At 41.4% G+C, this 16964-nt stretch overlaps 1 protein-coding gene across 4 annotated transcripts in view; it reads right to left on the minus strand.

The window, feature by feature from the left end:
• Positions 1 to 441: 441 nt before the first annotated feature.
• Positions 442 to 16964, minus strand: part of PID1 (phosphotyrosine interaction domain containing 1) — a 225554-nt gene continuing 209031 nt past the window's right edge. For all 4 annotated transcript variants that reach the window (XM_077869101.1, XM_077869102.1, XM_077869105.1 and 1 more), the window contains exon 3: positions 442 to 2608. In XM_077869101.1, coding sequence (XP_077725227.1) covers positions 2132 to 2608 — 477 coding nt within the window. In that variant the 3' untranslated portion in view covers positions 442 to 2131. The remainder of the gene's footprint in view (positions 2609 to 16964) is intronic.

The following is a 16964-nucleotide window of genomic DNA, read 5'->3' on the forward strand; positions in this document are numbered from 1 at the left end:
GGGCTCCACGGCCACCTGCCTTGCTAGATTAATGGGGTCGCTCTGAGAAATCATGGCCTGCAGGAAACATTTTTAACCAGTGCTGTCAGAGGGAATCATTCTGTGTTTACCTTCCAGGATTTCAGCACAGGTTCTCTCCCAAGATGGAACACAAGATTTTATAAATGGTGATCGCTCGCAAAACGTTCTGGAAGACTCTCCTCTGAACTAAGTCCACCATACTGAATAACTATTTCAGTGGTTGGCATGATACCATCTCAGTGAAGGGGCAGTAATTAAATATAAGTTGAGCATTGGAAAATAAAACAAGATTTTTAAGCACAGTCAAGGAATGGGTTATTTATGACCAGGTATACAGGTTTTTTAGGTAGAGTTCCCTATTTACACAAGTTGGTGTATTTTGTCCTTCAGGTTTTCATTACTTAAAGAAGGAAAGACGTATAAAGTAGGAAAGTCCTCAGCTTTATTAATGCAAACATATTTTTTATTAAAGAATGAATGCATTTATGCTAAAGAATAGTTTACATGTGTTTGTAGAGCAGCAAGCAATATCTCCAAGAGGCGAGTTCTTCTCAATACGACTCCATGCTTATTCTACATGCCTTAAAACTGGACCCACACACGGGGGCACATGTACACACACACAAACGCATACACGGACACGCAGATACACAGACCAAAACGCCGACACCAGTATTCTCTGGATTGGATGAGCTCTCATTTAAGGCTTCTGTAAGGTGCCCCGGTGCCCCTAACATTCCCGGGATTAGAAACAGACTTGAATCAAGGAGCAGCATGACCTGGAAAACTGGCCATCTGCTCCTGGCCTTAAATGTATGTATTTGAATCAAAACTTTCAATTTCATTCAGTGTTGACTCTGTGTTTCTCATATCTAAAGATCCATGACACTGAGAAATCTCAGGCTCTCTTTGTGAGAATATCTCAATAGAAACAGTGAACAACCGACAACTCTTGAGCCTAAGCGATCACCAATTTTAAGATGACGAGGTCAGATTTCCCTTTAGATTAAGGTGGACACCGTTTCTCTAGACAAGCCGGGTGTATAGAACACATTCCCTATTCGAGTGCAGTGTTGAGTGATCGGGGCAAGGCTCCCTTGGTGATGCCCAATCAGATCTGAAGCTTGCCATGAAGGATTCATCAGACAGGACCATCAACTAAATAGGCTACCAGAAATCCGAATTGATCAAAGGACAGCCTACATGGAGTTTGCTCACTTACTGATCATCTATTCCCTTTTCCCAGGGTTTCTCTGGTTGTGGTGGCCGTTTTAAACTCCTACTTTTGATTGTTTATCTGCTTGGGTATTTTCTTCCCTTTTTGCGTCCTGCGGTGTATGCTGAGAATCCATCCCCTAGGGACGTTGGCTGGGTTGGAAGGGGGAAGACGGTGGATGAGGAGGGATGAGGAAAGCAGCTATTAGTAGTCGCAAGTATTCTAAGAAAATAGATGAAGTGAATACAATAAGGGGGTACTACTTGATATATTTATGTAAATAAAAGCATTATCTTTAACTGTGAATTAACTGCCGACTATCAGGTTGTTAGTTGTAAAGCTCAATAAAGGCTGTGCTGATTTGCTTACTGAGGAGAAAATCTGAGACATGCCAGGGAGAGGGGCTCTCAGGATGAGCCTGAGGTGTTTCTCTAGCTCTGCGGCCCCTGTGCCTGCACCTCCCAACCCCCCATCACGACTAGGGACCCTACAGGTGCATCTAACATTCTTGTTGGATTTCATAAGGCAAATTGGAACGGGCCATCAAACAACAGCCGCAGCGTATTTGCCTGAGAGTGGTGATAACTGGCATGGAGGTCTCCTACAGGGAGGCATTGGGAAATGAGGTGGGGGGAGAAAAAGAAGAGAGTCTAGAACTTTCCTCCCCATCTGCCCACCCACCCTCCTCACAGTCACAGCAGCAGCAGGTTTCAATGTAATGTAATTACTTTAATGATACATTTCTTTAGATTTAGAATTGCTCTTCTGAATTTAAAAAGCTTGGTGGGCCAATCGTTTGGCAGTCTTTTCTTCCCAAATTTGAATCATTGCTTATTCATCTATCATCTTGAATTCCTTGACCAATGCTGCCTTGCTGAAGTGTCCTTAGTTCCTTCAGCCATCATCGGATTCCAATTCCTGGGAAACTTCTTCCGATGAGCTGTTCCTATGGATCCGACCATCGCTCTTCATACTGTGGAAAGTCTTCTTGAAGGCCTCCATCATGGCGTGGGCCAGCTTCTTGGCCTCAAGCTTGCTCTCACACTCTACAGCGTGGCAGTCCATCTGGTAGGACAGGTCATCGTTTATCTCCCTGTAAACCCAGGCGAAGATGTTGGGGCTCACGTTGTGGTCGGCGGTGCAGTAGGCGATGCGCGCCACCTGGAAGGTATCCATGTGCACCGTGGCTTCACCTTTGTGGTCAAGGTGATGGAGCCACACTTGGAATGGTCGGATTTCCAGAAGGGCATTGGCTGGAAAGACATCTTCTCGGGCTAGCGTGTGCTTCTTCCAGAGCTCGATGACTGGCTTTTCTGTGCAGCCCGACAGAAACTGCATGCCTGTGGTGGGGACTTTACCCAGATAGGTAACCTGCAGAGGGAAGAGAGGAAGAAAAAGCCAAAGGTCAATATTAGGCTCTCCGTTCCTGTTGTTCACCCAGATGTTCTCAGACAGTCACACGTCACTCTGAGCGGGTGGAGAGACATCTTTCTAGCTCCCTTAAAAAAAAAAAAAAAAAAAAAAAAAAACTGTCATCAGAATTTCTACTTTACTCCCTCACAAGTCGGCCTCTTGGCAAAGGTGTTACAATGCCTTAAGTACAGTTGGATTTTTAAAAAATCTATTTTCTGGAGACCCACTCTCCCTCCTCCTACCCCCTTTTAAAATTTAAATTAGAGTAACAGTATGATCTTTTTACATAATTTGGCATTTCTTTAAAATCATAAAGCTGTTTTTGAAGTTTATTTTCAACCAAACACAAGCAGAATTTAATGGCAGGAAGAAGTCAGAAGGATGCCGCATCTGAGAAAGGAAATCTTTATTAAACTTGTCTCCTTATCTCTTTACAATTCTCTCAGTGTTTGATTTCACTTAAGCTACTTGCTTCTAGCAAATGCCAAGGACACAAAGACTGTTCTATATTCATTATGGCTTAAAACATGATTGTTTCCCCTGCCACCACCAGCAAGATAATTTTTTAAATAGAGCAATGTTCAGTTGTTTTTCAACCTAAACAAGTTTTGAACCGATGGGCATCTGGTTATAGAGATAATAATTGAAAGATTCACAGATGGGTTAAGACTGGAATGCTGGCTTATCAAATAGCTAGATTAGACGGGCAGTACGAAAACAAAGACAAATAATTCCAAGTGATTCAAATAGTGACTTTTAAATTTTTTTTTTTTAAGATTTTATTGATTTGAGAGAGAGAGAGAGCACTCATGTGCATGAGAAGCAGGGAGAGGAAGAGGCAGAGGGAGAAGCAGACTCCCTACTAATCAGGGAGCCGCATGCAGGGCTCAATCCCAGTGGATCCCAGTGACCCAGGATCATGACCTGAGCCTAAGGCAGTTGCTTCACCCACTGAGCCACCCAGGTGCTCCTCAAGTAGTGTCTTTTAAAACACTTATTATCATCAAATCCATCCAAGGGATTTTTGTTTTTTCTCTTTCTCTTTTTTCATTCATCAAAATGCATGAGATGGCTACCTTTGACCACCGGCACTCTGGAAACACATAAAACTGAAGAAATCATTTAAGAAATAACATGAAATAGCATATAATTAAGTTCAAAATTAATGACACAGATGTAAATTCTGTCAGTTTGAGGAACACAAGATCGGAAAATGGTCCATGGAAATGATGAGAAAGGAGATTTGGGTACAATGATTCCAATCAATGTCTGTGCTTAGTGGGGCTATAGAGGCCACATACAAAAAAAAATGCAGAACATAGAAGCGGAGTACTAAGGACAATTGCATTTTTTCATGCTTTGTTTCTCTCTTAAGCAAGAGTTAATTGGACAGTCCCCTTAAAAATATAACTTCTTCATAAAGAGGCACAGGGCGGGATCCCTGGGTGGCGCAGCGGTTTAGCACCTGCTAAAGGCCCGGGGCGCGATCCTGGAGACCCAGGATCGAATCCCACATCGGGCTCCCGGTGCATGGAGCCTGCTTCTCCCTCTGCCTGTGTCTCTGCCTCTCTCTCTCTCTCTCTCTCTCTCTCTGTGACTATCATAAAAAAAAATTAAAAAATAGAAGTGTCACATAGTGACAAAAAAAAAAAAAAAAAGAGGCACAGGGCTTGCTGCACAGGCCAGGAACAGTTGTCAGGAAGCTATTGTGCACACTGGCAAAGTGCGGGGGCGGGGGCGGGGGGATGGAGAGGTCCAAAGCCCATAGGAAGGAGATGATTGGTATTTGTTGGCAGCACAGTCTTTGAAGCAGGCAAAGTGGAGACGTATATCCTTGTTCCACAGTTCACAAGGTGGGTGATTCTGGGCAAACCACGAACCCTCTACTAGAACGTAAGGCAGACCATGAAACAGGCAGGCAAGGGACACAAGCAAAGTACCCCAAGGATTCAGAGGAGGGAGAGATGGAGCTAAGCCGATGGAAGAGAGCCACTGGATTCCAAGACATGGGGTCTCAAAAGCCAGGTAGGAGAAGCACGTGAAGGTAGTGAGAGAAGGCGGGAGCCGAAGAGGAAGGGGCTGAGTGGGGAAAGCCCTACTCCCCGCAACTTGGGCAAACAGGCCACTGTGGCCTGACCAGACATTAGGCAGGGGCATGGGACAGCCTGGAAAGGAGACGAGAGGCACCTGCCACTGCATGAAAGCAGGCTGAACTTCAGAAGACGGCCCTGCATGCGGTCTAGAGAGGAGGCACATCCCTGCTCGGGAGGGAATGCCACTGCAGCTCTAGAGTCCCGCAGGTGCCTGGATGTGACCGAGGCCGTGAACCTGGAAGGCCTGCCTGATGCCAGGAAGAACAGACGGGAAGGGCTGGGCAGTGGTAGCAGAATCAGGGAGCGCAGCCAGGAGGCAAGAGGGCCCGGGTGGGAGTGGGGGTTGTGGAGATCAGGGGACAGGACAGACAGAGCCCGATGGGGACGCAGTCACAGAGCCAGGAGCGACAACACGTGGCAGGAGACTGAAGGGGGACACGACATGGACAGACAAGCAAGTGCCTGGCCTTCAGAGGAGGGCCACTGGCTGGATAGCTCCTGTCGCTCTGGGGTGGAGAAAATGTACAACAAAGAGTTCTTGATTTACATACTTGCTGCAAATGTGCTTTCTGTATGTGGCACTTTATGATACCTTTATTCTTTTCTTTAAACAGCTTTATTAATTTTTTATTGAGGTGAAATTCACATCACATCACATTTTAAAGCACGTGATTCAGTGGCATTTAGTAGTCAAAGGTCATACAACTACCAGCTCTGTCTAGTTCCAAAATATTTTCAGCCCCCCCAAGGGTGACAGGGTACCCACGAAGTCATCACTCACCCTTGTCCCCTCCCCCCAGTCCCAGGTGAGCTCCAAATGGCTGTCTGCTCCTATGGATTTCCTATTCTGGATCTTCACAGAATATGTCACCCTTTGTCCCTGGCTTCTTTCACTGAGCATGATATTTTCCAGGTTTGGCCAAGTGGTACCATGTAGCATTCCCTTCTAGGACATCTTTACTTTGGGAAATTCAAAAGAAAATGGGGAAACTAGTTTCAGTGCTTGAAGTAAAAGTGCAATCGTTCTTACTGTCTGCTGCAACTAGAAATAACTACATTTATATTTGATAGCAAGAGCCTGCAGAGGAAGGAAATCTCAATTTGCTCTAAGCTCACACACACACACACACACACACTCACTCACTATTTAAAAAAGTTATACAGCCAGTGTCTTCTATCATGACATAAAGGAATGAGCTTGAAGAGCTTTATTAGACATTGTAGGTAATTCACTCCCACCAATAATTTCATAGTAGTAAATATGTGTAACACAGAGGAATGTATCCTTCTCATAAATATTTATGACTTGAAAACTGAAGATTTTAAGGTAAATAAAATTTTATTTTGGAAGTGCGCTTGAGAGAAAGGTGGGGCAGAGATGAGGAGCCCAAAGAACTTAATAATAACAAGAGCTACTTTTAATATGCAGACATATATTAAAACAATTTTGGAGCTCTGAGGTGGAACACAGGATACAGATGTAACCTCTTGGTATTAAAATTATTTTGACGGTAATCGTCATTTAGTGGCCCAGTTTCACCAGGGTCACCTGGATAGCACACTGCACATCAAGCATGAGGTTCTAAGTCGCCACGTATACATAACATGGCCAAATGAAGCCACATAAAGTACTACATAATAAGTAGTACCTAATGTCTGTGTCACACTTTAGACAAAAGGTACTTGGTGTCTACTGGCTTCGTTGACAAACCTGTGGTCAGTGCATCAGGAAGGAATATGATTACTATTAGTCCATTTTCAAAGATAAGAACCCTAGGTCAGGTGGTGGCATCCAGACATAGACTCTATCCTGCAAGGTGCCGGGCTTTCAGGAACATTCTGATGATTTGTGAAGATGACTGGATGGAAAAGACACCTTAAAAAGATATCTGTTGAATTCCTGAGCCACTCTGCCACCATTAGATGAGAGCTGTTTCCCTTTGAGTTCACTTACTAGCCTCTTGTTCTTTTTCCCCATCTTTTGACTGTAAGAGAGCTTTTGGATTTCTGCGAGCACCTGAGATGCAGTGGCTCTTCCCAAAGAATGGACAGTGTTCTTTTAAGGGGTGCTTTTGTAATGACACTCTTTTCCATGCCATTAGGGGCCTAGGCATTTCTTTACAATTTTATTCTTGGTTTATAATTGCAGAAAGTAAGACTCAGAAACCTTCTAAAATTTCCAGGTAAAATGGAGCACAAATAACAAAATTCTTTATCTACATATATAAAAGTCATTTATATACATATATAATGTCTATAATATATATTTTCTGAAACTCGAGAAAATATAATCTACTTAAAATGAAATAAAAGAAAACTGTTTAATCTCAAGAACTACAGACTCCAAAAGATTTCTGTGGAAAGAGAACCATTAACGTGTTCTGCCAATACTAATCCTGAATATTCCATTCGATTCGTCTTGCAAAGTATTATTCAGCCTGCAGAGGGAGGAGAGCTAAGAACAGATTAGGGGATGAGTATTCTCCACTATGACATGGATGAGGGCCCAGAAGCACACCAAATGCTCACTGGGGCTTCCATAATTTATGTTTGCTCTTGATTAGGATCTACCATGGAGACTACAGAGGCTGCGGTGGACAGACAAGCCCTTTCTAGAAGCACAAAATTAGCAAACATGCACCTGACATGCCAGAAAATGGCGGCCTGTCTAGATAAGCAGCTCCAGTCCTACTACTCAATAGTACCAGGGTCTGCTCACCTAAGGCCTTGGTAAGGCTCTTGGCTGAGTCTCCTCTTCAATTAAATCAGCTAACCCTGTCCAAACCCTTCCAAACAGTCTCCTTAGTGAAATGCTCTCTGATTCATACAGAACATAGTCAACATAGCACATGACCTATAAGGTCTAACTGATGTCACTGGGTGAACCTTGGGAGGTCAATGAAAGCCTCTGTTTTGTCACCTTTGCAGAGTTGATGATGTCAGAAACCTAAGAGATTACATAAATACAAAGAAACAATGCTAAACTGGAAATACTTAAAGATACATGGAAAAAGAATTATGTAGATGAACTTCCCTAAAAATGGGGTGTAAAATGATGATATGATATACCAAAACAGCTTCCCCTCAGAGTGACCCATTTAAATCAGCCTTGTTACCAACCATAATGGCCCGTGTTCCGGAATCCTGATTTTGAGCACTTTCCCCTCATAAGTCAACTATTTATACCTGCCTGTGGATTTGCTAACCTTCCCGTAAGTTCTCCAGAGTCCATACTGTTGACTCTAAGTCACTAGAAAACAATAACAACAAAAACAACTATTCAGACTTTAATACCAAAATATTAATTTCTCTCTAAATTTTTATATATAATTTAATAGAAATATACCTATGGCTCTGTTTTCTCAAGGGAAAACTTAAAGTAAAAACTCAAAAAAAAAAAATCAATTGTCTCAGAATACCAAAGCTTCGTTATGCCCTGCACTCAGCACGTCCTCTATGGATGACATGAGGCCACAAGGTCCATGTGTGTCAATAAACAGAAACCTCCAAATACAGCGTGTTATCTCTGTATCCTTCTATGGCAGCGCTGTGGCAGGGATGTACTCTCTGTATAGAGAGAGATCGCTTCTTGCCACATCTTCCTTGTGTGGGAGACTTTCTTTCCCACCCCTCTGTGGGCACTTCTTCCCTAGGAGTAAAGACACAGGACTCAATGTGCAAGGCAGCTTCAGGAAGTTTTGCCTCCAACATCGCTGTACACTGATGTCAGGTTTTGGTCAAGGAGAATCTTGTTCTCCTGCCCGTCTATGAAAGAGGTGAATGTTTTCTAGATGAATAAGTCCCTTCTGAGCCTCATCCTTAAGAGCTGCAGCCTTTCAGAGCCACAGAGTAGAAGAGAAACATCGAGTCACTAAACTGGTCACTAAATGTCCAAAATGGTAGACAGATTTTTTTTAAAAGTTATCACCTCCCAGGGTGTAGGAACAAAGGGACTTGGGAGATGACAGGAAGAGTCTTCGGGGGTGGGGAGTAAGAACCAGTCAAAAATATGCAGTAAATACTAACATCTTTTCTATGGTTGCAGAAATAGGCACTGGGCAAGAAACTTATGAAGAATGAATCATTTAGAGAGAAATAAACAAGCAGAGCAAAAAAAAAAAAAAAATGAAAGTTTTTCCTCATGTGTCATTCAATGGCATAAACTGATGCCTCCGACACAGACGTTTGCAATGTGTGTGAATGGGCTTTGCCCAATCCCGACTGAAAAAATTATTTGAGAACATTCACAGCGTGTGAAAATACATAGAAGCCATGGAGTGGAGGGGCCTGCCAGAGCGTCTGTAGCATTACCAGTGTCAGTCAGGAGAGACTAGTGTCCTCAGAAGCTCTCCTTCCCACCCATGACTTTTCCAACAGCTCAGCCAGCTCTCCATTCATGAATCACCATTCTTTCTTCATCTGTGGCAAAACAAACCCTGGTTGCCTGACATGGATCCTTCTGGCCAAGCCAGCACCCTTCCTCCCTCCTGGTGGCCAGGCAACATTTCATTCTGGCCTTTCTGAAAACTCCTTGTTTAGGACCCTGACCCATCTCATCCTAGCCTGGACAGTGGGATGGAGTGGATGATCACAGAAGAATCCAAGTACCTGGCTTCCCGAGTATCTTGGACTCTCCAAGCTGGACAAACCCAGCTTCCCAACCACATGGGAAGGTTTACTGTGAGGTTTACTGTGAGGTTTCTACGGGATGGCATATCCAGATCAAAGCTTCTCCAGAAGCTTTTCTTGGGATATAAAAATCCTTGGTGTTCTTTCATTTTCTGTAGGAGACTTCCTGTTCTCTGCTGAACTAACATGACATGAACTCAAGAAGGAGAATATCTGACTGTGAATGTTAATAGCCTTTGGGTTACAAGGCAGATTAAAAAAAAAAAAAAAAAAAAGAAGAGCCAACCTTGAGCCAACAGCAGAGTCAAGCTCTTCTCTGAAATTAATTCTACTGCACTTTGTGGAAAAAGGGGACAGAACAGTGAGATTCACAATCCCAGCTTGAATTGTCTCCTTCCTTGCTGGCCACAGAGAAGCAAGCAACCACTAGATACTCTGAAGAGTGGGGATGGATCCACATGCCAAATACCTAACAATTCCCAATGCAAAGACAGACATAATGCTAATTACTGACCTTGAACTTGTATTACATGTTGTAAGCCATGAAGAAGGTATTGAAGCATAAATGATCTCACTACTCACAGTGAGATCTATGAAGTCATTATGGAAAAAAATAAAGTAATAAGCTTTGGGCTGGAAAATTGACATTTTTTTGAAAATTAAATTTCTTTCTTGCACATTCATTTAATAAGTATTTATTGAGAATCTTCTAGGAACTAGGCATATTAGTGAATAGAATCAGTACAATTCTCTGCCCTCTTGGGGATTACATTCCCAGTACACAGATGAAGGTTACAGAACTCAATAGACATGCGCAAGGCTAGCCTTAGTGAGAAGAACACACACATGCCTCTGTGAGCATTTTCAATGAATCTGGAAAACTTCTCTTGGGTTCAAAAAGGTCTTTCATGCAGCACAATGGGGACAAAAAAAAATCCCCATTTAGAGTCCATTCCTTGGATTAAGCTGTGTCCCATGAAGGCTCATTAGAGTCTTTATATTGACTGTGGTTAGGGTTCCTGAGATGTTGCTGTACTAGAAGATCAGGCAGGAGAGGGACTTTGGAAGAGCATCAAGGGAGAAGGGAAGGTGAGTAGGAGCTAGAAGATAGGCAGGTGGAAGACCCAGGGTAGACTCTGCCTCCCAAACAAAATGGCCTGGCAACTAGAACGCCATCGGTGACTTTATTTGCCCCCATGACTGGATAAAAGGGGTTCCTGGCCTCACTTAACATCTGTGTCTTCACTCTCAGGATGTTCTACACACAACAAACCAATTTCCCTTTATTGAATTATTGGAGTAAAATGATGAGCTGTTTTAGGCTTCCCAGCATCTATTCTACTTTTCTTTGATTTCTCCTTTCTTTATGTTGGAGATCCAAATAGCAAGTGTCCCCAGTGTTTAAACTCAAAGTATTGATAATTATATTGCAATAAATTCCTGCTGGTTCAAAGGTAAATCATCAACATTCTCAGTTTTCAGTGCTAAATGGGGCCATTCATACCTGCCTAATTCTACACCTTTGTTGCAGAGATGATGATTCTGATAATTGGCCCTAATTCATACAGCTGGTCCCTACAAGAGAAAAACGTGGGACACAGTTCTTCTACCCCAAGGACAAGGTTCTTCTCAGTACCCCAATCTTTGAAAAGGATTTCAAAGGCCTTTGAAAAGGCCCTTTCTCTCTCTCTCTTTCTTCTTTTCTTTCTCTTCTCTTCTCTTCTCTTCTCTTCTCTTCTCTTCTCTTCTCTTCTCTTCTCTTCTCTTCTCTCTTCTCTTTTCTCTTTATCTTCTCTCTCTCTCTCTCTTTTTCTTTCTTTCATTCTTATGTCATCTACTTTCTCTCTGGCCACTTCTTCAAGTGTCTGCACTGAGACCCGGTCAGGAACATGGAAAGGTGACAGATAGATTTGTTTAACTCTGCCAGGGCTTGTTTAATATTCTAAAAGGAATTTGGAATCAGTTAAACTGTCTTTAACCTGAGACGTGTTTGCATAGCTCAGGGATTTAAATGATGATGCTAGTATCAATAATTGGAGCAAGGAGACAAAAATGCATACTTAATATTCAGATATCATATTCCTAAAGAATTTTAAAAGGGGGCTTTACAAAGCAAACAATCCTTATTTTAAAGAACAATTCCAAAGAGCAAATATTAAGCATGTGCTGTGTTGGCTCTAGCCTTGCCCTTGTGGGTGGTGTACCAACAAGCCAGACAACATGTGATGTGAATTGCTCTGGGAGCCACACGCAGGGTAATAAACAGGGCCTTACAAAGCCCTCAACAAAGACATGAGAGCCTTGAAAGGCCAGCCTGAGGAAGCCTGGGCTCAGCTCTGAGCAGACCTGGGAATCCCTTCTGGTTACCCTCCAGGCTCATCGTAAGGGTAACCAGAAGGGACTTCTGTGGGTCATCCCTAAGAAGCCCAGATCCTGCATCAAAACTAGGATGATTTTCTTCTCCAAAGTGAATCTTGGATACCACTCAGGGGCCTGCCTTTTGGCAGACCTCTTCAGGAGTAGACCCAACTGTCCTTTGGCTAGACAGGGATGAGGACCAATTGTTGCCATTTGCCTTAAAGCTGTGCTTTGAAGTCTTTGCCTTATATCTGTTTGGCCATGCATAGTTGGCTGACCCAGATGTAGAGGATGAGCCCAGTGGCCTAAGGTAAGCCTGTCTCAAACACTGCATTTTTATTATCCCCAAAGGCGATGGTGATGACCTGGAAAGGCTCACAGACCTACTCTTTTAATTTTTTTTCTTAACAGTAGCAACAATCCTGGCAGTAGAAAGCAGATATTCCAAAGTGCATATCTTCTGCTGTGCATTTAGGCATGTTCTTTGTTAGGGATATTTACTTATTTTGGTAACTTTCCTAAGGTCATAAATATTAAGAATATTTTTTCATTGTTTACTAATCATTTTCAAGTATTTTTATGTGTTATGTTGACAGAATCTATAAAAATATTAATAGAAATTTTATGTGGAGATATGTTTCCCTTTTATTATGTAAATGTACATCATGGGGCAGGGAAAGCGAATTTCCTAAAGCCCAATATCAAAAACATAATTAAGTACTATTTTTGCACTCTAATAAAGAGATGAACATTGCTTCAGCTGTTAAATACAGCTTCTGTCTCACGATTAGGTGTTTAAGTGATAGATTTGTTTCTCTTATTCATGTAACTTCATTCCAATGATATAGAGAGATTTGAGATGCTGTGCCCCATCTTGTGCTTATGAAGCAGTTCCAATGTGCAATTTGTCCTGTCAATTGGCTCTTGGATGTGTGAAGTTGGAAATATCGTCATTGTCACTGTCAAAGACAGAAGCGATTTATCTGGAAGGCACTGAAGTGTGCCCCTGAAGACAAAGTCACTTAATAAAAGTGACACCACATTGAAACCTACATCCTCTCATTGGGCCCCTTCTGGCGAGCTGGCTCAAGGATGGTCGAACCTGGCATTGTTTCACTGAGTGGCACAAGTGCAATTTATTTCATGACAAGTCTGATATCTCCCCTTCTGCTTTCTATTCAGTGGGGTATACTGGAGAGGGACAGACATTCAGCAGAGCTCTCTAGGCCCCAAAATGTTCACAATGAGAAAATTCTCTAAATGATAAATCAATACCGAGCACATTGCTTGAGAGTTATCCTGACAAATGGATTCAAGGGATAAGCACGGTGGCAGGTGAAAAATGTCACCAATTTTCGTCCTTGTAGCACTTTATCAATTCATTTTCCTTAGTGCACAATTCATTAGAAATGGACCAGAGAAGGCATTAAACATTTAGAAAGAATCATATCGAGACACTTGGTTGGAGGTCATAAAATCAACACACCAATCTATGGGCTGCAAGTCTAGAGCTCTTAATCAAAGGCCAGTGAAGGCTGGAAACAAGAGAGGTATACTGAAGCTAACTAAAGATGAAATTACTATGTATTCCAGAGAAATGACCACTTATGTTCAGACAAATACCTCTACGTGAATGTTCATGGAAGCTTTATTGGTGATAGCCCAAAAATGGAATCCATCCAGATGTCTCTCAATAGGCAAATGGTTTAGTCAAATGGTGACAGAGCTATCCCATGGAATGAACTGTTGACACCTGGAACAACCAGATGGATTTCCAGGGAATTCTGCTGGGTGAAAACAATCCCCAAAAGTGACACCCTGTATGATTCCATTTGTATAACACTTCAGAGAAGGGAACAGATAGATTGGTGTTGCTGGAGTGAGGGGTGGAGTGTGGGTGGGAGACAGGAGGGTGCCGTTAAAGATGAGCAACATGAGGACTCACTGTTGTGAGGAACATGTTTAGAATCTTCCCTATGGGGCTGAAAATATGCCTATACTGGTGCAAAAGTTTCACAGAACTAAATACACACATGCATCATGAGTTCAAGTAAAACTTGGCAAATTAAGATGGGTGGCATAGATGATTGTGGCATTACACGACAGTTTTGCAAAGTGTTACCACTGGAGAAAAGTGGATAAAGTGTTGGGGAACTCTCTGGGTTATTTCTTAACAACCGCATGTGAATCAATGATCCCAATAGAAATATTAATTTAAAAAGTCAGCTCATCCATCTTATTAAGAGTTGTTTTTCTAATAAAGCTATCTCTTATTTATAATTATTTATCAAAATTTATAATACAATTATGCTGTTCTGATCAATGCATATGCATATTAATTGTACAGATAACTCAAAGAAGATATTTAAATTTAAAGACATATGGTCAAAGAAAATAATTTTTGAAAATGTCCATTGTTTACATATTTTCCTTGCAGATAAAATACGACAGGATGGGAAATAAATGATTAAACAACATTCTGAAATCCATTCTCTCCCTTTATGGGGGAAAGGTAGAGTGATCCTAGAAGAGAAAGAAATGCTCTGGTTTCATCTCCTTGTCAGCTTGTTTTTTTTTTTTTTTAATTTTTTTCAATTTATTTATGATAGTCATACACACAGAGAGAGGGGCAGAGGGAGAAGCAGGCTCCATGAACCGGGAGCCCAATGTGGGATTTGATCCCGAGTCTCCAGGATCACACCCTGGGCCAAAGGCAGGCGCCAAACCGCTGCGCCACCCAGGGATCCCTCTCCTTGTCAGCTTGTTAATGACAGACTTTGTGCCATTTGCTAGTAGGCAAGTCTTTATCTATAGAATGCTCTTTGCAGGGTATATTTGCCAAGAATTGGTCGTAGTAAACAAACCTGAAATCTGTAGAGCTCAGCATGTGGCTTCCAGGAAAAGGACTCTTAAGCTACATAACTAAGTATAAAATGGAAATGCTTCAAGGTTTAAAAGGTTCTCCTCTGCATAACCATATACAATATTAGGTATCTCCTGTGTTCTCTGGGCTAGACCACTTATGGTACAGCAAGAAGGAACTGAAAGAGCCTCACTGATGGTCCTAGATCTCACCTTGTTTTGCTTGTGCCAACTGTTTCCTTGAAATTATTAGTAAAGTTTGGCACTGGATGAAATTTCTGATCTGAAAATCCAATTCTCTGTGTAATCTCATGGGTGGTCAATAGTCTTTCAAACAGACACTGATATTATTTTAGGATGACATATGGTGGAGTTTCAGGGGCTGCAGGAGAGGATAGAAGGACGGACTAGGAAGGGAAAGAAATACTGTAGAATTTATGATTGTTAGGAAGGAAAAGAAATGCTGTAGAATTTACGATCATTAAAGAATTACTTACTATTGTAAGTAATACTGCTGTGAACATGGGGGTATGGATATCTTTTCCAGTTAGTGGTTTTTTTTGTTTGTTTGTTTGTTTTGTTTTGTTTTGTTTTGTTTTGGTGTTTTTCCAGGGGTGGAATTGCTGGATTATATGGTAGTTCTTTTCTCCTTCTTCTTTCTTCTTTCTTCTTTCTTCTTCTCCTCCTTCTCTTTCTTTCTTTCTTTCTTTCTTTCTTTCTTTCTTTCTTTCTTTCTTTCTTTCTTCTTTCTTTCTTCTTCTTTCTTTCTTCTTTCTTCTTCTTCTTTTTTTTTAAGTAGGCTCCACACCCAGCATGGAGCCCAGTGTGGGGCTTGAACTCATGACCTTGAGATCAAGAGTCAGGCGCTTAACTGAGCCACCAGGTGCCCCATGGTAGTACTATTTTTAATTTTGGGGGATCCCCCATTCTGTATTCCATACTGTGGCTTACCAATTTACAATTCCATCAACAGTGCATAAGGGTTTTCTTTTCTTCATATTCATGCCAGCACTTATTGTCTCTTATCTTCTTGATGATGGCCATTTTAATAGTCATGAGGCGGTATCTCATTGTGGTTTAATTTACATTTCCTTAATGATTAGTGATGTGGGCATCTTTCATATATTATCTCTTGGCTTTTTGTATATCTTCTTTGGGGAAATGCCTATTCAAGACCTTTGCCCATTTTTTAATTGTTGTTATTGTTTTTACTACTGAGATACATGAGTTCTTATATATTTTGGATATTAACGCCCTAGATGGTTATGCAAATGATATGTGGTTTGACATTTTTTCCCCATTTCATAGATTGCCTTTTGATGTTATTTTATTTTATTTTATTTTTTTGCTGTGCAGAAACTTTTTAGTTTGGTAAAGTCCCACTTGCTTATTTTTTATTTCATTGCTTGTCTTTTAGGTGTCATATCCAAACATCATTGCCAAGACCCAATAGCCAGGACATGGAAACAACCTAAGCGTCCATTGGTTGATGAATGCCTAAAGAAGTTGTGATATATATTTATAATTATTCAGCCATAAAAAAAACTGAGGAAGTCTTACATTTACAACAACATGAATGGATCTGAAAGACATCATGCTAAGTGAAATAAGTCAAACAGAGAAAGACAGATACTGTATGCTCTCATTTATATGTGATATCTAAAACAAAACAAACAAAAAACTCCCAAACCCCCAAAAAACAACAAAACAAAACAAAACAAAACAACCCTCACAAACAAAAAGATCAGATTTGTGGTTACCAGAGGCAGGGGTGAGAGTGAGGGGAATGTGAAGGATGGTGGTCAGAAAGTACGAACTTCCAGTTATAATTAAGTGCTAGACATGTAACGTACAACAGGATGACTATAGCTAACATTGCCCTATGGTATACAGGAGGGTTGTTAAGAGAGTAAATCCTATAAGTTCTCATCACAAGGAGAAAATTCTCTTTTCCTTTTTCTTTTTATTGTATCTATGTGAGAAGCTGAGTGCCAGCTATACTTACTGTGGTACTCATTTCACAATATATGTAAATCAAACTATTAGGCTGAATGCCTTAAACTTATATAATGATGTATGCCAATTCTTTCTCAATAAAACTGGAAAAAAACAATGTCTGGCATACAAGCACACTATCATAAATTGAAAGAAAAAAAAAGAATGTATGTTCATGATATTTTTTTAAAGAGATGCTAGTTTGGTGCATAGGTTATCCTGACTACATTTAAAGAGCCATGTAGCAATTTTATTGAAAATTGCAGTATTTTAGGGGTGCCTGGGTGGCTCAGTCAGTTGAGATCTGCCTTAGGTTCAGGTCATAACCCCAGGGTCCTGGGATCCAGTCCCACATCGAGCTCCCTGCTCAGTCTGTT

This window comes from Canis aureus, chromosome 24, assembly GCF_053574225.1.
Source record: "Canis aureus isolate CA01 chromosome 24, VMU_Caureus_v.1.0, whole genome shotgun sequence".
In the NCBI taxonomy this organism is placed as follows: domain Eukaryota; kingdom Metazoa; phylum Chordata; class Mammalia; order Carnivora; family Canidae; genus Canis; species Canis aureus.